Genomic DNA, 22475 nt, shown 5'->3' with positions numbered 1-22475 from the left:
CTCTCAAGTAGCCAGGGGCAGAAAGATACACAGAGATGCATAGAAAAACAATTATTCTAAAGATAATCACCATACTTACCAATAACAGCACCCTCTAAACACACCTACACTTGAGGTGTGTGCAACTCCACACAGCAAATGGAGCCAGCCAGGGGCAGGAAGGGTGTGCTACAATTCATCCATATATAATGCACAAGTAACACAGAAAACACCTTCTCCAACTCAGCTACAAAATATGCAAATAGGTGCTGAAGAAGCAACAAAAATGTAGATAAAAACAGCTGGTGGGAGCAGCTGAAATAAAAGCCCTTCAAGCACTGCTCTTTGATTAGGTCTTTTAGTTATTACCTTTTCAGCACAAACATCTTTTACCTTCTCCACCCTGAAGTCTACACTATCATTCTCTTGAACTCATGTTGCAATGTTTCACTCAACACACAATACATACAGGACATCAAATTTGAAAACTTACTAGAATAAAAAAATGTGTGCCCAAAATATCATGGTGTGTCAGCTTTATAAAGCAATACACAGCTAATAGTAATACTGAAGTCAGACTGGTAACAATCAGCTGTCCTTTTTTTGTGAGAATCCATTTGAATCTCTGAATTAAAAAACACATTAATGAAAGGACATGAAAATAGAGCTCTGCTAATGCAGCTCTCAGTACATGTGAGAAAAGTTGGAAAGGGAACATTCAACAAAAAATTCTTCCACTTCTCAAAGGGTTGCTAAGCTACCCCCTTCTTTCATAAAGAAAATCACTGAGCATGAAGGAAGCAGAACTACTGATCTTTGGTAACGATTCTACACACCAGGGCTTTTTATGCATCTTAATTATAACTTGGCCGACCTACTTCTTCACTCTCACTGAAAAACTGCTAAGTGGAACTCATGTTTTGCACGTTTTTCAAAACACATATTTACCATTTTAGCAGACCACATGACAACACAGAATCATAGAATGGTTTGGGTTGGAAAAGACCTTACAGATCATCATGTTCCAGCCCCCTGCCACGGGCAGGGACACCTTTCACTTGATGGGATTGTTCAAAACACCAACCAATTTGGCACTGAACACTTCCAGGGACAGGGCATCCACAGCTTTTCTGGACAACCTGTTCAGTGTCTGATTACCCTCACAGTAAAGTATTTCTTCCTAATATCTCTTCAGTTTGAAACCATTCTCTCTTTTACTGTCACTACATGCCCATGTAAGAAGTCCCTCTCCAGCTTTCTTGAAGGCTCCCTTTAGGTACTGGAAGGCTGCTATATTTGACACAGTAATATAGCCTCATATACTATATGTTATGCTTTATATTATAGCAATTCAAATATTGAATCAAATAAATGACTTAGCATTTTTCAGACATAACAGTAGCGCTTCATTACAAAGATGCATGCGTGGCTCTCCAAACTTGAACTAGCCCCTGTGAGAATTTTTCTTAATTTCTGGAACACATTATGGAAATTAATACACTGGCAAGCTGCAAGTTCTGTATGATTCACTGCATAATCTCCACATGCTTTTGAAAACTACAGTATGGCAACCGTATTTACCTGCAGAGCCTCTATCTTTGCACTTGGGAAAAAAGGACATGCTTTTCACACATACATTTAAAATTATGCCAATGGGAAAAAAAATGATGCTCTTATGTCCTCAGAGTTTAAGGTCCACACTTGTCTGCTAGGCTTGAGCAAGTGATTTAGGATGGTCATATCACAAAGCCATTAAGTGCAAAATTATTTCTTTTCCATCATGCTCAAAGGTATTCAGCCAAGACTTGAACTTAGGTAGGTGTCTTGACCTTACCAACACTGAATAAGAATTTGTAAAGTGCTTGGAAAGTCTTAGAGGATAATCCTTAAGAAGTCATTATAAACTTCCACCCTCTACAAAGTGGTATGCACTTTTTTAATATTTACCTTCATCCGTCCTGTTTATCTCATGTTCAATGAGCCTTGAGCTACTGGGCCTAGAAGAAGGTGCAACAGATGGCTGTAATGAAGGGAGATCATCAACATCTCTCAAGTTTGCAAGCATATCTTGCAGCTTTGACCTGTTGGGCCCTACCCAGAAAAAAACAAAAAATTAAAGGGTTTAGGCATAGTTCACGATGACACTGCTTATATCAGATATGCTACAGCAGCACATGCAACAATGGATCCTACCTCGCATTATGACATTACCACAGAAAAACTAATGAGCACTTATTTCAGCAGTAACTAATCATCCATCCAGCATGAAATGAATTTCAAGAAGAAAGTGATAGAAGCAACTGAGAATTGTGAACACACAATTTTCCCCATATGTATGAACTCATAGTGCTACTTGTATGGGATGCTGAAGAATGCCGCCAACTGAGTCACACTTTAGATTATTAGAATATTTACTTTGCTAAAACAATAGCTGGTATCTGTGAATACTTTAGAATTTGTGCATCAGGTACTTTGTGCAGCATATTCTTATGACAATTGTAATTTAAATTTATTTGTGCAGTAGTGTAGTATCGTGAACTATATAATCCAAAAAGTTATACTTTTATTAAAATAAAAATGCAACTGGATTCACTGGCCTACTTCCTGAAGCTACATATGGTGAAGACCCATGCCCTTCTTGACACTTACCTGTGCTTTGCTCCATCATTTTCCCACATCCCTGTTTTGACTGTTTTATATAGGATTGAGGCTGAAACATATCTTCGGTAGTTTTTCCTGTTGTAAGTTTAATTAAGAATGGGAAAATGTCTTACCCATAGTCCATTATGTTTTTTCCTAGACCAGTAAATAATACAGCTATTTTTAAGCAGCTTTAACACAGTAGTGTACTCTAATATATGTATTCTCTCATAAAACCATTCTATGATTCTATTCTCTTATTACTTCACAGGAATGTTTACTACAGCCTTGCAAAATCATGAGTTTTACTAATGCAGTTGCAAATGCTACTTTGTCCACCCTAACCATAATGACTGATAATAAACTAAATTGTATTTGACTTCTCTGTCACCAAAATATTACTCAATCCAGAAAAATACTAAGAAGGATTTTGCAAGATTGTTTTACTATAATATCTGCTTTATAAAAACAATATTTTACTTAGTAGCATTTCAGTGGCTAAGCACCATATATGATGAAATTAAAATCACAGAAACAAACTTTGTAAAATTTAATGTTATTTAGTCCCTTCTTTTTTCTCCAGCCAGCCTCCCTTACATTCTTCCTCACTATGTGCCATATTATGAATAACTGAAAACAGGCTCTGGTTCTTCCTGATTTTTCTGTATTGATGCTCCTCCAAATGATGGTTTGTCCATGGAAAGATGCTTAATTTCATTGCTACAGTAAACCACGTTGTCTCCAAAGATCAAACCAATCAAATCAATCCCAAAGGTACTGAGCAGCAGTTATCTTCATGAAGGAGCACTGAATGTCCAAGTGCTGCCTTTACATTGTGAATGCTTATCATAACAATATAAAACATATTCCAATAATGTCTACGTCTATATTAACAATTAAGTTTTTTCATCAAAAATAAAAAGACAACAGCTGTTCAAGAACAGAACACTTGGATTAAGTAATTTCTGCTAAACTAACCCAACAGCTATTTTCCCTGAACTACATAATATGTCTGTATAATTAAATATAACAGACAAGTTACAAAAATCACTTTCACTGTAATCACATACTGGAATGCCCTATCTTAACAATAAAGAAATTTAGAACCAATTTTTTTAAACATGAATACATTAGTTAGCCAGCTCAGCTTCTTATCAGACTTGCAATTAACTTCCAGTAGATTAAATTATTCCAAAAATGACAAAAATTATATACTTTTTTTTTTTAATTTGGAAAAAAAAAAGATATTTCGTTTTTGTATTTCATAACATAATTTCAGCCACATAACCAACTGCTGAGCAGCAGCTAATGAGAATATCAATACAAAAAGTAATAAAACAAGTCAGCCTCGATGATGCAAGGGTCTGACATATTTGCATCATTATGTATATCTCTTTGAAAGTGAGAATTTCCTTGGTATTCATAAGCATCTTCCCACAAAGGGAGAAACATCCCTGAAATTTCTTACCAGACTACATGCAATACTATTAATATACATCTTTCACACATGAATTCTCAATATGGCTAGGTATTTGAAACACAGCCAGGAATACAGTGTTTCATTTTAAACTCCCCATCTGAGTTCAAAAAGTTCTATGGCTTACCTATCAAAACCCATAGATTTTAAAAAACATATCTGTATTTTAAGAAATGTAACAAAAAAAAGTACAGGGCTAGAAACTGTATTTCAGATACTGTTCACAGGTTGGTTTTGTTTTGGATAACAATATCCAACTTTTTAAAAGGCTAGTCCCAGAGGTATGAAAGTTAATAAATAAATCCTGTAATTTACAAATAAACTGATGGCCATAGTTGCTTCCTATTTCGAGCCCTGCATAACAAATTATGATGACAGCATGACTTTCATGTTGTGAATGTCAAGTATAAACAGGGGTAGAAATTAACCTGTTTTCTCCCACTGTCATCTAATAGGATACTCAAGAGAGTTTCCAGTTTGGTTTCTTTGTTTGTTTATATACCAGACTTTAACTCTTCCTGCAAGATTGGCATGTTTCCAGCTAAGGATTCTGAAGTGTTCTCTATTAAAGTGTGAAGTATTAAAATAATGCCTTTTACAATTTAAATATCTGAATAACAAAAGTTCAAAACATGCTCAAAGCAAGAATTTTTAACTAACCCAACACTTGGTTGGAAGAAGTTATATCTAATCCAACTATTTATCGGGAAACTTGATTGTCTGTCATTAATTTCAACCCCTGAGAACTGGTGAACAGGAAAGCAGTCAGGAGCAGCAAAGTAAAAGAGTAAGTAATTTTAGGAAAACATTGAAAGAGAGATAGAATTAAGGGTGTGAAAGATGTGAGATTTATGATTTTAAGGTGCAATGTTTTCCACTTACTCTTCACCCCCTTTTTCCCCTTGCGCTCCTTTTTGTATTGTTCCTTGAGTTTGGTTATAACTCCCTGGTCGACATTCCAGGCTTCAGGCATGAGACACTGGTCTTCCTTTTCTAAACAAAGTGAAACAAATGAAACATCCTTTTTCAATAATGTCACCAAGTGATCTCCACTGAAGGAGGCAACAGCTGCTGTCAACGGCATTTGTCTTTTATTTTAAACAGACAGAAATAGCACCAAGCTTGTGAAAGCTGTAAAACTGCTACTCACATTCCACTTCTGTTTGCTCAGAATGTTCTCAAAAAAAAAATGAGATGAAATTTCACGTGTTTAATTCCCATAACCAAGTACATAGCTGTCCATAAATGTAAGCAACATTTACTGTACAATAAATCAGGACATATTTTTCAGCTTTTTCTTTCCTCCAGGGAAAGAAAAATTATATCTAGAAGAAACAGCTATGTTACTCGTCAACGTAACTTTACAACTCAGATGTTGTGTTACTGCATTTCAAATTCTCATTTTATTGTCTTTGTGCTATGTTGTCATTTACACAAAGCAGTAGCACATTTAAATCATTTTGGAACACAATATTCACGTCATCATGGTTTAAATAAACTCTTAGAGCACTAAAGCCATGTAACTTCACAAAAAGGTGAAGGCGTGAGGTAGTAATTTTTGGAAAAAAAGTCCAAAACATTTCAGCGCACCTATTGAAAAAAAAAATAAATCCCCACATTTTGTTTTGGGTTTGTTTTTTCCCCTCAAATTGCTTCCTCTGTGACATTATACAGAATAGAAGTATCCTTCCAATTCCACAGTATCTGAAGATTTCGAGCAAAACATGTTACATGAGTTCAAATCCCCCAAGTCATTTTTCCATATATGGAGGCTATCCTGAGGCAGCTTAGAAAAATAATTTGTGAGAGGAGGGGAGGTAATACAGCTTTTCCTCATATATATTTTCATGACCACTACAGCTCCAAAATCTTTGAAATGCATTATCTTTTTGCTTTGTTTTCTCATTAAAATCTCAACCTTATTATTTAAAGATTATTTCCTTTCAGACCAAGTTTGCTTTCTACATTGATAAGCTATTCTAGACCTTTCAAAATACAAACAATTATAAACTTATCCTCAGACTAAGCTGCAGAATTTAAATGTCTGTAGAGGAAGCACAACATTATCCATCACAGTCTGAAGCAGTCACCATGACTGGACAGGAGATAAAAACCACACATGGGTTATAAATGTGATTGATTTATCAAAAATGAATAATGATCCTAGGGATCCTCTTTCAACATCAAATTCAACAGGACTCAGCAACATATTCTTGCAGCAAAAGCAACCAACAATATCCTGGGCTGTATTAACAAGAATGTAACCAAGAGGGTGAGGGAAGTGACTGTTGCCCAGCATGGGCACTTGTGAGACCACACGTTTGAGTAGTGTACCCAATTCAATATTTTTAATACTGAGAAACCTTTTAGGTAGAGCCCTAAGTGCCTACTACTGGTGTAGTGTAGCAAGTCTAAGGGAGCCACTAGGATGGTTCAGGCAGCAGGAGCAGCAGAGCTTCAAGGAGGGGCTGAGACTACTGTGAGAGTTCAGTGATGCCAAAAAAAGGCATCTTAGTGTGGCATCCAACTACCTGATATACAGATGTTGAGAAAATAGAGCCTGACTCTGCTCAGACTTGCATCACAGAGGGAGAAGATACTTTTTAAGGTGCATTCTCACTCCTTTGAAGCCTTCAGCTTCAAAGATGAAATCCATGATCTTATAGAGTGTCAGATTAACTTAAGACAAAGTTTAGCAGCTTAAATCTTTTAAGAAAAGCTATAAAAATAAGCATTAGTAAGCTGAAGAGAGACTCTAAAATAATTGTATATGGGCTAAGTCATGTCCTCTTAATGCATATACCTCAATTACCACTAATGAGCAAGAATTGCATAAAGAATTCAAAAAAATATATGAGCAAATCATACTTCAGAGAAAGAAGTATCTAGTCTTTCTGGAGTTAGAAGTTTTAATCGTGCTTTTCCTCCCTGGCTAGACAAGACTTTTTTCCACCTCAAGGAAAAAAAAAATTAAATAGATTTTTATTAGATTGTGTTGTTGCCAGGAAAACACCAAATATATTAATTTTCTACAGACTGTCCCAGCATGCTTCCCACATGTCCCACAGATACTGTTCAACTTCAGAAGTGGATCCTGAACTAATGCTATTCAAGTGCTTTTTAGTTTAAAAATTACCAGAAAACATCTGAGGACCTTTCAAGCCAAATGAGTTCAACAGATTACTGTAACTGAGCAGTAATACTTGGAATCCAAAATGAAGAAAGAATTTCCTCTGTTTCCTGCTGTCCCTCACTACAACAACATCACTCTACTACATTTAACAGTTTCACTTAAGTTTACCTAAGTGATTTATAACGACAGTTCCTTGAAGAAGTTTAGTCTCATATACAGCTACCAAAAAAGACAAATTGTGAAAGACGTAATTGAAAAACATGATCACCTCCAACTCAAAAAATCCCCTTTCACATTTGTAGAAATGAAACTACTACTTTTCATAACAATTTATTTTAAATGTTAGACTTCTGCTAACTTGTACTCAGCTGTCTTCAATGAAAGCAAAAATAAACCAGAAGTGTGAATTTGAGAACAAAAAGCTCCTCTTGGCATACTGACTTTTTGGTGATACAAGCCATAGCTGCACTGACCAAGCATAAATTGATAAAATTTAAGTATTAAAGAGAAGTATCCAATTTTTTTTTTAAGAGCAGTATTTCTAAATTTGTTTGGTGAATAGAATACTGACTGCTGTAATATTACAACATCCTCTTAAGCAGAGACTACACCACACTGAACAGTAACTTGGGAGTCCAACCAGGAGATGGACATGGCTTTAGTGAAATACAGCATCTTGGAGCCAACAGCCATGTGAGAGCCACAGCTTATTGGTCTGTCACAGCTGCAGCTCCACTATAAAACTCCATTATTTCCCATCATCTTCAATAGCTCCCTCTGTGTCCACCTATCCTTAAGATTTTCCAGAGCAGCTTAAGTAGGAAACAACTTCCCACCAAGATATTTAACCAATTCTCTTCTTTCTCCCCATTTCTATACCGGGAGTTTAGGCAGAATAATTATGTCAAGGTAAAGTGGATGGTGGCAATCTGGGTTGCAAGATATAAACCTCCAAGGACAGAGAGCAGTTTGTGAAATGTCTCTCTATGACTAGTGGACTTAAAGATATATTATTCTGCTAAATTATAAAAGAAAGTTTGAGTGACTAAAGAGTTCATATTAACTAAATTACTAACCCACAACTAATTTGGATTTTATGACTCACATTACTCTCTGCATCATAGTGGGAGAAAGCAAAGATGAAAAAATAACTTTCATATAATAATTGTAAAATACAGCTTTATCAGAGCCCTTCATGTGCATGGGCCACTGGAAAAATACACTGAAATACCACTCTTAAAATTTAAATTCTATCTGCCTTAGAATTAAAGAAAAGGAAAAATGACCTGAGGCAGAAACCTTGAAGAATCTTTACATTAAAGCAGAGCACAGAAAAAATAAGAATACTTTATCAAGAGGCCTTTAGTCTGCCAATTATTTACTGATAATAAAATAGAAATAGTAGAAATAATCAAAAGATGCTGTGATCCCGACAGAGATCTCATTCAATTAATTGATCAGTCACAATATATTCTTAGCACATTTTTTTTTCTCCTGGTATGATCCATCAAATTTCCTTACCCCAGTCTGTTCCATCTCCCGAACTTCTCGATTCCCCATCACCATCATCTGAGGTAACCAAAAAGTCAAACTCTTTCAAAGCTTCTTCTGTATCTCTGTCTTCACTGCTGTCAGACAGCACTCTTTTCCTTACAATCTGAAAGGTCAGAAAGGACAGGGGAAAAAAAGCTGAATTAAGTTACAAACACATTTTTAATCCAAGCAGTACTGTTTTGTTCTCCACACAAAATCCAAACAGGAAGTTGAAGAGGAAGCAGAAAAGTACACATTAATAAGCAAATCTGGAATAGTATGCAGACTTTGTTCAAACTTCTAAGTGAAAATGAAACTTGTGTGTAACTCTTTCTTCCTGTGACCATCAATAATCAATCCCGTGGTAAATGAACCTACACTAATCTACACCACTATTACCTTTTTCTTTAATACTAGAATGCACAAACTCTCTCTTAAAACATTTTCAAAAAACACATAAAACCCACAAACAAAATCCCATTAATGCCAAAGAAAAGACTTTGGCAAAACCAAACTCATTTGGTTCTCTGAAAATAGCCTAACTTTCAATTCTGAAATCATTCTCTATGTGGACCAAGACACAACTTCAGGAAACAAAGAAACCAACCCCAAACCCCACAAATGACAAGCACTGATTTTCTTAGACACTATAAGTCATTCCATCCTGAATGCTTTCTCAGATGTTACTGCTATTTAAACATCTTGCTTTTCATGTTTAAACTGCATTTTCCTCTCAGATTCAAACGCAAATTCTGGTAAAAGAAAAAAAAAATGTTTTAATGAAGAATTTAATTTTAAGCTTTCCACAAAAAATTTACTTTTCCCTCAATAATCAGAAGGAACTAGACTCTTTGTAATTATTTGACCAACCAGTAAGCTGATGCCATGCATGATACATGGAAACCATAACATAATTTTTACTTTTACAGAAATAGAAAATTTACATTAATCACAATGTTTTGGTTTGGAGCCTTGCTAAGGGTCAGTCTGTAAAAACTTCAATACATAGTTCAACATCCCACAGCTCATGAGTATAAGTGATTATATTTCCTCTAAATACAGTGAACCAATTTCTAAATTTGAAGCAATTCTAAACTTCAAGCTTCATTTCTTCAGCAGGCTTAGTGAATATACAGTATTTTACAGGACTTAACAGAAGAGTCTCAGTCATTAGTTCACAGTCCATGAATGACAGGAAAGATCTGAAAAGATCCCCTTTAGAAATGCCATAAAACTAATCAGTTTTTTAGTGTTAATTCTTAAAACTGACCATAAAAACAATCACACCCATCATATCTCATCTGCTTCAATTTTTAGGAAACCCAATTCACTGAATCAATGTTAAAAAAGAATACTGATTGCATGTATCTATGTGATCATATAAACAAATCTTATAGCAAAGTATAGATCACAAGTGAGGTTAAGGCATTTGACTGAACAAACAAAAAAAGTTCTTAACTACATTAGAGTTCTTCCATTTACACTTCTTCCTTCCACAAGCTATAAATGTAAGCGTATTTCAATTTTGTACTCTGACACAAATTACAAGTCATTTTAAGTATCAATAATTTTAAAGTAAATATTCAATAATTATTGACATGCAATATTATGAACAATACCTTCAAACCAAGCTGAGAACTGTAAAAAAAGGACATCTGATACATTAAAAATTGTGTGTCAGTATATATCAAAAATACTAGTCAGCATGGAACAGTAAAGAGAAAATTTTCGAAAAATTTAATCTAACTTGGAGCAATAAAGATGGCAAAGCATAACTTGTATGCACAAACTTAGAAATGCATATATAATTCCTCTTATGCACACATGCTTAGACAGAACATCATAAAGATGCATTAATGATTTGCATGTGTACATACACAATCATATACTTTGCTTATAGGCACCTCATTAATCTCACTTTTTCTGTTCTTCGTAACTTTTTCAATTATTTTTTCCACTCACTGTTGCGGTATCAATGATTGTTTTCTCTCTTCCTTCAATATCTTCTTCATCTTCCTCATCACTAAAGTCTGCAGCTGCATTTTCAAGAAACTTGAAGGTCTCTAGCAGAGAGGCAGAGTCAGTCAATTCAGGTTTCCTAAACAACAACAACAACCACCATCATGAGACAAAAGAAATAACAATGAAGTCTCTTTTGCAATTACTAACCTGTTCTGTATTATTATGTCCAACAACATATAAGACTAAAATAAGCCTACAAGTGAAAATGGACTGTTGACAGGTAAAGACTCTTGTGGCTAAGGAACTAAACAATAGACATAAACTGTATTATTAGAACCAACAAAACTATTTATTAGAACCTATAGTTATTCTTAGTATGGCTGCCATTACTAGAACATACGTTTCAATTTTTTATTTGAAAAATATTTTAAAGCAACATTTATCTGACACGTGCCCAAAGCAACATCAATACTGCTATGCCATTACTGAAAGCCTCAGCAACAAGGACATGAGCCACAGCTCACCAAGCTGGGTTCTCATGGGCACATCAGGAAGCAGGAAAATTTTGGTCCTGCTAGCTCCTCACCTTTCTGGGGAAACACCAAACTCTAGATTTATCATTCATTAGCTTTTAAGACATGATAAATATGCCACTATAAAAGAATATAATGGAGAAATATAATTGATGACAAAATAATATTTCAAATTATATTAAACAAATAAGAAAATGGATGAAGATTCGGTAAAATTATGACTGCACTGGCAGAAATTTAGGCAGTGCCTCAGAACAGGAAACATAAGGGTTGCTATATTAACAACTGAAGAGGAAGAATCCAAGAAACAGGACTGCAACAATTATTAGAATTCTGACAAAAGTACAGATAAAGCAGTCCTGAAATTATCAACAGGATCTGTGATTTCTATGCAGAAGATGCACTTCTCTGTGAACCCCTGAAAGATACAGCCGTGAAGAAAATTTATTCGTTTTGAATTGTTACAATTACTTCCAGTAAAACCTGGTACATTCTTTAGATGGCTTTACAGCAGTGAAGACAAGCTTTACTGTTTTCTTACCTTTAATCAGTAGTCACTTTTTCATAGTTCATCACTAAATGCACGTCATCTTGATTCTCACAACCACTGAAACAGCAGAAGTCTCCCTCTCTTTTTTCAGAACTGTAGTTCTAAATTGTCTTGTGCAGTCACCCTTACTACCAGCAAGTACCTTGCTTCTGCTCATCTTTTCACAAGGTTCAATCAACTAACACACCTATACAGTAAGGCCTTGTAAACTCCCTGCAGTGTGAACACCTGACCATCCATCCATCACTCACTCCAGTGTTTCACTGTAATGCTTTCCAAAGGTCTATTACAGGAAGCATCCAAGGACAAAAGCTTTCATGTGTAATAAGGCCTGACAGGCAGCACACTTCCTTCTTTGCAGTCTCTGCTCAAGCAGTTCTTACATGCTTACATGACAACTATCAGCAGAAGTGGCTTCTTCATAGCCCCACTATACCTGCATTTCATTAGGACAATTTCCTACTCCTTTTTTCCATTTGCTCACCTTTATCACCCAAAAACACCAACAAAGATTTCACTTGCCATTAGAAATTCTGCATAAACAGCAGCATAATATACCGTGATATACAGTATGTTTTCATGGTCACTGGTTTTTCCAAGAATATTCCTTCCACTTTTCCAGATCTCAACTTAGATAAGAACAATCTTAATAATGTTTAAAATTCGCCCTGCTTCCTGCATTATAGTGACCCTCGTTTCAATGACAAACCTGAAAACACTCTAATATTTTTATTTTCCCTTAAGTAATCACTACTTTGGCAGCCAGTAACACCTCATGAATCTGTAGTAATAACATAAATTTTCACAGAAATCCTACAGTATGGTTGCTTTCCTGTTTCCAACAGAAAAATCTTGATAAGACAACACTTACAATGTGCTTCATTTGACTAAATCATCCAACCACAACTACTTCTGTGTTTTGTTCCTCTGTATTTTGCCATGTGAAAACACCATGGTTGATGATCTATAATAGCAATTATCAGATATACTCCAGTAAACAGCAATGTATGAGCTAATACCAAACATGGAATATAAAATTTTAATTAAGAGAACTTAATATTAAGAAGCAAATATCTTTCCATAGCTACAATTATTTGCAGTAATTCATACCAGACTTGGCTCTGTACTCATTTGCTCTTAAACCCGGCTCTCTCACACTGAAGTTCAAAGTGGCTACCAAAAGACATATATCTTTGTTTGATTAACAGCTCTTCTTTTACCTATGCTACATATGCATTTTAGTGGGCAGGATATATATACATAATAATCTGTCTGAACGTACATGGGGAGCAGGGGTAAATAGGCATCTCAAGCATTGGGACACATGGTAACTTATTTGTCATGCACTTCAAAACTCCTGCACAGTACAAGAATGTACAGTCACAGCATAGTGCCACAGAAGATTATTTGTGCTAAGACTCAGCTTCCAAGGAAAAATTCTTGAGAACCAAAAAAGAACAAAAGAGACAGAATATTTAAATTATTCAAAGGTTCTACAGGAAGACAGTTTCAAGCTGACAGGGTGATTTCCTATACTGTACCCCAATAAACTTTAGCAGCCAAATCAAAGGTAGTTTAATAATTTGAGCTGTCATCTTTTAGCAGCATATGAACATAATGCATTTTGGATAATGCTGTCAGCATGAATACTTAGGAAGAACATCAAATGTATTGAAGAAAAATGTCTGGCCTTAGCTAATTTATGCTATATACCTTGATGGCAATTTCAAGCTTGCTTGTTTCATTAATTTTCCATCTGTATAGTTTTTTTTCTCTTAGGGGGTCATTCACAAAGCAACATAAAAAAGCGGAAGCGTCAAAAATATATTCAGAGATAAGGCAGTAAAATAAATAGATTTAAATTCTATTTTAGAAAAAGAAGCACAATTCGACATTTTCGGGGCTTTTGTAGCTTTGAGTATTTTTTTTAAAAAATCAATGGTTGAAAACAATAGAATCAAGCTCCAAAAGTGGGAACTGATACAAACTGTGGTATTACAAGCACAAGTGAGGCAAGACTAGCAAGGTTCAGGACCTGTTGCAAATAAAGAGAGACCAAAAACCCTAAAAAGACCTCAACAAGGAACAATTCCTCTTTTCTGAAGTGTCCTGTATCACAACATATTTAAGGAAGAACATAATTTTCAAAGTGCAAGAAATTAGGTGCAGCTTTTTCCTTCCTTCCCAGCCATATGGTCAAAAGAAAACGAGCTGGGGAAGAATAAACCAGAACCCCCAGACAGCAGAAGAAGCTACAAAACATGCCAAAGCAGAAAGCACAGAGCAGCCAGACTGTGGCAGGACCTCCTCAGCCCCGTGCTCCTCAGCTGCTTGTTCCCAATCTCTTTCCCACTGCTCCTTCCTCAGTCAGACTCTGCAACCAAACTCTCGTGTGCTTTTCTCTCCAGCACCTTTGTCTACTTTCCTTCAAGGTCTCATCCCAGTTGACTCAGTACTTCCCAACCAACCCAACAAAAATCATCTAAACAGTATCATATCTTCTATCACATACTGTTAACTCTGCATTACATCCTCCTTTCCAGCAGCCTTATCCAAGTAGACAGGAAATTCTTTGGGACAGAGAGATTAAGATTACCCTGCTACTCCTGCCTACCCACAATTAGGTACAACAGGACAAACTGCTTCTCATGAGCATAACAGTAAATACTGCCAGAAGGTAACTGTAGCTGGACTAATGCTGCTGGGTTTTCCATCTTACTGAAACAGATGGGCAGAGCACAGATTTTGTGAATATCACTCTTGAAACAGGGAACTTCTGATTCCTAAAGATAAGAAATGTTTTCCTGTTTAAAACACAAAATTCTTGTTACAAATGAGATGGTAACCAATGCACTTAGGTCCCTTAAACATGAAATTGAAATTACATGAGTATTTTCCACCTCAGGAGAAGCTGTCAGAATTCTGCACAGCTGTGATGGCTGTGAAAATCTATCCCAATCTGTATTTTAAGGCTGTTCAATTATTCAGATTTGTGTTAAACCCTTGGCCTCTTTAAGACTAAAAATAATAATACCTTCTCATGAAATTGAAAAAATATGATTTGTGGATATTCCATATATACTATTTAAATAAAGCAAGCCTGGCTTTACTGGGCTCTGCAGGCCATAAGACCAACTCTTCATTTTCTGCCCAATAGTGACATACCTTGAGACAAGTATTTTGTCCAGTTGGTTCTGAACTGAAAATTTACCAGCTTTAAAAAATGCATAAATCAGACTGAATTTGCTTTCAACGTTTAATACTCATGATCTTAACACAAATCCTGTTTCTTAATGAGTGAAATGCAGAAGCCATAACCAATAGGCAAGGTGAAGTTCTTTTGTGGAAACTAAACAGCATGCTGATGATACCTTTCCTGCTCCCAGCACAATCCAGAACATTTCAAATTGCAAAATCAAGTTTAACTTAGACTAAAGTCACATTATAGACATGTATTTTCTTCATAACTAACACAATCTATAATTCTATCATTACCTTCTTCTTCGTTGATAATAACTGGAAAGTCTGTGGTCATGTCCAAGGAGAATCACAAACTTCTCCCATGAACTGCCCAACCACAAGGCCATTAACTGCCTTGGTCCTACTCACAGCCTCAAAGGAAAGAACAGAGGCCATTTCTGTCTGTTTATTTTATCCAAGACATACACAAGTTATCTTAAATAAAACCAGGATTTTATTGATAAATTCAGAAGCAGGAAGAAATACCACAATAAAGTTGAACAAATACAAGTTCAGCTTAGGCTGAGAAATGTTCCTGGGAGCTTGTACAGCTAGAAAGAACCTGTTGTGACCCAGCATTCAGAGCTGTTCTACCATATTCTTTCTTGAGCCACTTTTGCTGGTTCAGTTTCCTACTACCATCAAAATAGCTACTGCATACTCTTCGTAAGTTTTATTAATTCCCCACAGAATTTAATTATCATGTTTTAAAACAGTCTTTTCAATGTGACTAGTTAAATTCTATCACACTGTATTCATTAAATGCATGCAAATTCAATGAGGAGTGTCTTTAAAAACAGTTCATTAGATGTTCAACACTGTAAAATCATTCATAATGCAGCACAGAAAATACCAAAATAATTTACAAACTATGGAACACTTACAGTCATCCAAATTTACACACAACAAACACAGGCCAGGCTAACAGTCTGTCATAACCTTTGACATCTCCTATGAATTCACACCACACAATGCAAGAAGTAGTGAAATATGTATTACAACTGGTAAGCAACACTTACAAAATGGTTTGGATATAAATTGGAATTGCAAAGGAATAACATTTAAAAAGCAAGGGCACTTGCCAAATCTAGTCTGCTAAATATAATAAGCTTCATAAAGAATAAAAAATAACCTTAATATTTAAGGTACCAGACTAACTTTTTAACTTATTTCTCCATTCACCTCCCCTCTCTCTGCTTCTCTCTCTTCAACTACATGACTTCTGTCTCTTTCTCCCCATTCTTCCTGTACTGTGACATTTCCAACAAACATCTTTCAAACTCTCAAGCCACAGAATGGTGCCAATTAAAAGTGTGCTCCATTTGTGCCTCTTTCTTCACAAAAAAGCCCCCAGTTTATCTATGGGTTTTTTTCTGCTTTAGTACATCTGTTGAAAGTGTCCAGATCTGGTCTAAATCAGGTACTTTTGAAATGCCTGTTAGGTCACTGCAAGATGGAGGCAGGGAGAAACACAAAAAAGGTGAAAAAAACCCCAAAATCTATTTGCTTTATTCCTTTTTTTTTTTTTTTTTTTTTTTTTTTTTTTTTTTTTTCTCCCCTTTTTCCTTTTTGCAATTCAACATCTACCTGCACACTATTTTGGAAATCTTTGTCATGGCAGATATTGCCTGAGGTTTATAAGTTCAGAGGTATTTTCCCAAATAAACCATTTTATAAGCAAGTCAACAAACAACATTCATCAGCCAGTACGCAGCATTTTCATTACTTGGGCCAGTGTTAATAGGATTTAGAGATGCAAAAGAGTTACTAAGGTCTTCTGGCATACAAAGATGTCCATTCACTGAAGTGCCAGTTGTTGTATATCAGAAATATAAAGTTTTCAAAATGTTTAATTTTTGAAAAAGTCTTCAGATTTGCTCTCAAATACTGAGGTTTGATGCCTTTTTGCTCATGTAAAGTATAGGCAGTGGAAGCTCTTTGCATTTCAATAGGAAAAGAAAAGGCAGCAGGTTAAGTTTCATAGACTGATATATCACTCAGGACCATTTTTTATAAGAATTTTCTGTTGGCTATTTATAGTTCTAATGATCAAACCCTTAGCAAGAACTAGTCTGTACCATTTTTATATACAGACATTCATATCTATGCATACATATACACACATTTGGTATATCCTCATTCCTTTCCAGTTCTATTCCTTTATTATATTTGCTTCCACTCCTACTAAATGGTGGTCAAATACACACCTTCAAGAAGGTAAACTAATTTGAATGTTTAGGTTTCACTCATTAAGATAAAGCTACTAAAAATGAGGTAATAAGTGAACTAAAGATACTTAAGTACATTCATGCTTTCAAGGCTACAAGCTACATTTGCAGGAAGCTTTCGTTTCTGTTTCAGTTTGTTGGGAGAAAGCACCCATTCCTCTCACTGCAAGTATTAGGAATTTAAACCATTATTATGAGGTTATTATTTTAGTATCTATTTTTGAGTCCAGTCATGCCAAGTGGTACTTATCTTTTGTAATGCAAGTGAGCTGATTGAAGAAACTGAAAACTGATTCCCTTTTAAATTCCATGGAATAAGTGAAAACAGGACTATATCTAACTCATGTTATCATATTAACATCTCATTTATGGATTCAAAATCTTGCAGGGTGCATTCAAAATCCACATGAGGTCTTTCTTGAGTGCTAAAGTTTTGAAGAGGATCTGTACATCAGCAAATAAACAGGCAATGTAAGAATACAAGTCTGGCCACACATGTAGCAGCTAGTAACACAAAGTCTGGGGCTACTTCACCTAAGGATGAAGAGAAACTGATTTAGCTTAAAACAGTCAGACAACAGTAGTTTGTTCATCACTGTACCAAAGGAAGGGGAACTTCTCTGATGTAACTGCAATCATGTAGGATATACAAAACTAAGCTGAGAGATATGAGGGACCAGACAGCAATTTTCTAAAATAACTAGAGCCTAGCAAAATTCAAGTTACATAGTCTCTGCTGCAAATAAATATTGTTGTATTAAGTTTTTGTGCTACACTAACCATCATATGCTTCTACACACCAAAGCAAACAGCATCAGCTTCAAAATAATCACCCCAAACATTCTCACTAGCCTTTCCCACACAAAGGCTCAACTCAATGTTAGTATCCCAAACAGAGTGTCCAAACCTTGGCTGTTGAAATAGGTAAAAAGGATAGACAACAAGATATAACTCATATAATAGGCAAGTGCTGTTGTAACAAATAACTTAAAAATCTGAAAAAGCTGTAATAAGCTGAACAGAGGAAAAACATCCTTCCTACCCACCATAAGTATACACTTCACACAAGGTCAGAGAAGATATGCCAGGAATTATTTTTAAAACAATCAAAGGCATTAAAAATATTAAAAAATCAGAAAAGTATGGGGTTCCACTGTGCTCAGAAGTACAGTCAGAGCAAGTCACAGAAGTATTTCTGAGGGAAGCTAAGCAGCAGCAACTAGCACTATGCACAGATTAGTACACTTACACAAAAATGTGTTAAAGTCAGACTGTGTTGAGAAGTAGATCAGCTCTTTCATACTTTCCCTGGAATTTTTGCAATACTAATTCATTTTGTGCTCCACCACTTTCATTTCACTAAGCAAGAACTGGTTGACTACCAAACAAATAATGGAAATATAAAGGAAATTTAGTTTCCTGTTGCTATTACTCCCTCTCTCCTCTCAAAGAGATAACCATATGGCAGCATAAAAGCATCAAATACCATCTCTTTTCTTTCTTTGGAATTTATCACATGAGTGCTCAGTTGTACAGAAGGCAGTTGAGCCAATCTGTTCTTTCTGCAATTCACACTGCTATATGGAGAAATCTTTAAGGAAATGAAAAGCTAGTATGCCTTCCATTTTCCTATTCTGGAAATGCATCAATAAATCCATATTCCTCCTGTTTTTCACTGTACTATTTTCCCTTCTATTGTACATTATCTTCATCACATTAACCCACAATCTTTCCAAACTCCTATTGATTGGTCTTTATCGTTTCTCATTCCCAAAGCTTCTTTTTACTCCAGTCCTGTACTCCACTTCTCACATTTTTCACTCCATGCAAACAGTTTTCTCAAGCACAGACTTAAAATGCAGAGATTTAACTGGGTGCATATTATGCAGTTCTTCCAAGATCAAACAGATCAAACACGCTATGAGCTGTCTTTTCTCACTCCAACAGAGGTGTATTCCTTGTTAGACTACATCCACTTTCATGCATTACTTTCTACCCAGTGCTCTGCTCTTCAAAGGTAACAAAAGCATCTTAAGGCTGACCAGTGTCCTCAGACTTGTGAGCAGATATTTGACATTAATGTTTATTACATGTTTTGAACCAGAAAATCTGCCCAACTGCATTGGCTTGAGCAGATCACAGGTTTTTCACTAGCAAGGCTTTCTCCTATGAAGAGTTTCACTGTACTCATACAATCAGAGTCTTCAGTCTGCATTTTAGTTTGCAACTGTCCCAGTGTTTCATGGTCCTGGCAAACAGTCACATATATCCTTAAACTTCCTGTAATTGCACAAAGGTTTTATTTGGTTTCTTGTTCTTCCAACTTCTCACCGTAACTTTCCTCTTCTACCACTACCAAACTGCAGACACTTATTCATTACACTCCTTCCAATTGTAAAAGCCTGCTGTAGCCCAAATCCATTTTCCACTTTACATGCACACAAGGAATAACAAGAGGCTGCTAAAGGAACTGCCAGTAGTTTTGCCCTCAAAGTAAGCAGCCTAGCACTGGTGACGTTGCTTCAAAGGATGCACCCACCTCAACTGTAACCCAGAATTTAGCTGAGTCACCTAAATTTTTCCTAGTTCTGCCAATCAGGTAGGAAAGCACTGCATTAGGTTTTCAAACACTCACTGAAAATTTCAGTTAAGTTCAGAAGTAACATCCTGAGTTCAGGAGCAACACTCATGTGCCTTAGACCTGTGTCATCTATTCAATGCTATACTTTTCAAAGAGAAGCTGTTCTATATAAGCTGAAGTAATGCTGTCATTACCTGAGGCAGGTAACAGGTAAATATGAGCTTATTTCTGATTTAGCATCTACCACAAAGCTGTACTTTGAAATCTCAGAGGCAAGTAACGATGCAATTGGAAGAAGGTGAACAGTGCCACACATCACAGGAACAGTGAGGTAGCACAAGATGAAACAGCTGTTAAATAACAGGCAGACTCTGCCAGGAAGCAAGCCACAGAATGCTTCCTGAAAGAAAAATTGAAAGAGGTGGTAAATCCTGACTTTTTTCTTCCAGTGAGGGAGATCTCAGTGGACATCCAAAAATTCAAAATCACCCATGAACATTGACATGACCACGTTGAACAAAAACCCTGGATAATTTTTCCACTGTAAAGCCTGGAGTTCATTCTTGTTCATTATGTTATCAAAACACTTCCCTAAGCTCTATAATGCAGCCTGCCATCCCAGGCCTCACAAGCAAGAACAGTTTTTCCAATGCTACAGCCTGACCAGCCTTGCTGCTGACAGGCTTGTACAGCCACAATGGAAGGGAATTCATTTTTCTCCATCAGTGAATATCCTCAGCCATGGGATAAATTACAAAGTGTTAAACCTAATGTCCAATCTATCCCAAAACCGGGCAGATAGAAATAAATGCAAATACATCCAAAACTGCTATATCAAAACCACTGTCTCTGTATTTCATCCACCTTATACACATATCCACCTTTTTCAAAACTAAGTAAATACACATAAATAAATTTTGAAGTCTAAGAGAAGAAGCTTTATTTACACACTTCCCCTTCATCAGAAATCTAACCAAAACTGCTATTGCAAGCTATCAAACATTCCTTGTTTTTCCAAACAAAGCTGCTGTACATAAAGGACAAGACTTGTCAGCTATGCAGCAACACAATATATTTTAGTAGCTTGCAGGTTTTCTCACACATTCAAGTTTTCCATCTCACAGCATTACATTTAATTACATAACAATGAACTTCTGCCCTTATGTAACTTGTTGGCCTGAAGTTGCTGCAGCTATCAGGAGGGTATAAATGAAATCTTACAAATGCTTTTTAGATGATAGGATGCATATATAGCAGTATTAGGTTTATAAAAATAAAGGTCTTCAATTTTGCCCCATGAATATAGAAAAGGAAAAAAAGAGTGAGGATTTCTGCTGAAAGCTGTGCTACTACTGGAAACAGCTACCTCTATTGTTCCTACAATTCTGCATAATTTTCATAATTTTTCCAGTTTTGCAACTATAATATCTTAAACAAGAATAAACAGATTGTTTTTCTGAAGCCTTTAGAGTTAGGTTTAACTTACTTTTTTTTTCTTTTTTAACTCTGCATGGAAAAGAGAAGAAAATGGAAAAAAAGCCTCAAGTTTTAACATTACTTAAGAAGAACAAGCTTTTACTGTCTTTTACTGACTTCCCACAGTATTAGAAATATTAAAACACAGAAATTAATACCTTATTTTCAGTCATATTTACATATGTCTATTCATCAGTAGAAAACCAAAAACTTACAGGACTCAGAATGTAATGAGTGACTTTGTTTTTCAGATTTAGCAAAAAAAATCCTTCTCTTATATAGATTATCACATCATAGTCAGCACAGACAAGAAGAGCAAAGCCTGTAACCTACACAGTAAAGTGTCCAGCAATAGAATCAAACCATTAACTTGAAACAACACTGACTTCTAAATACTTAGCAATCATATCTCAAAAGAGGCTTAATTTGACTTAGTGTTGCCATCCAACTGGAAAAAAAATATGGTGCTTTTAAGATGTGAATCTAAAGAATTACTTCCATACTTATTGCTTAATATAATAAAATTAATTAGAATTGCTCTGATCTCAAACTAGAAAAAAATCTTCAAATCTTCTCAGTAAACAAAAATTTTGTTCAACACCACTAAGTGCATTTATGCAGAATAACAAAGTCATCTTGATGCTTACCCGATCATTGCGTTTTCTTTCATCTGGCCCTCTGTGCCATTTACCATTGGCTCTTGATTTCTGTTCTCCTTCTCTGAAGCATCACTTGAGAGGCCCAATAAAGCTCGCACTCGTTTGGATTTCACATCCAATATCGTGTCAGTGTAGCCCACTTCTTGTAGATACCTGAAGGAGAGAACTCATGCTAATCTTCTCTGTAAATTTCACTTCTGCAAAACATGCAATGGAAACTTCTCCCTGAACTCATCCTCAATCCCTTAGCTTAGCAAACTATGGTGCTGAGCTGGTGAAACATGCTTGTAAATCATCCTGTACCAGCTGCAGAGGGATCGCCTCTTGCAGTACCAGCCTCTACAGTCACTGAGAAAAAAAAAAATTAGAGAGCCTAGCAGTCAGAGGTTATACAATACGTTATTCATTCATTTACTAAAATGGATGGAAAAGCACTTTCAATTAAAATATTTACAACTACTTTATAAAAAAAAACACAGTTGCA

General features: G+C 35.8%; 1 protein-coding gene across 5 annotated transcripts in view; it reads right to left on the bottom strand.

Moving 5' to 3' along the window:
* Window positions 1-22475, bottom strand: part of STRN (striatin) — a 68269-nt gene that overhangs the window by 21146 nt on the left and 24648 nt on the right. For 2 of the 5 annotated variants that reach the window (XM_056486513.1, XM_056486514.1), the window contains exons 5-10: window positions 21980-22144; window positions 10725-10860; window positions 8751-8886; window positions 4979-5089; window positions 2629-2715; window positions 1927-2070 (exon numbers count right to left, since the gene is read on the bottom strand). In XM_056486513.1, the coding sequence (XP_056342488.1) occupies window positions 1927-2070; window positions 2629-2715; window positions 4979-5089; window positions 8751-8886; window positions 10725-10860; window positions 21980-22144 (779 nt within the window). The remainder of the gene's footprint in view (window positions 1-1926; window positions 2071-2628; window positions 2716-4978; window positions 5090-8750; window positions 8887-10724; window positions 10861-21979; window positions 22145-22475) is intronic. The other 3 variants (XM_056486515.1, XM_056486516.1, XM_056486518.1) reach the window with 2 other exon arrangements.

This window comes from Oenanthe melanoleuca, chromosome 3 (genome assembly GCF_029582105.1).
Source record: "Oenanthe melanoleuca isolate GR-GAL-2019-014 chromosome 3, OMel1.0, whole genome shotgun sequence".
Lineage (NCBI taxonomy): Eukaryota > Metazoa > Chordata > Aves > Passeriformes > Muscicapidae > Oenanthe > Oenanthe melanoleuca.
Note: the sequence above shows the minus strand (reverse complement) of the source record. Positions and strands in the feature narration are given on the sequence as shown.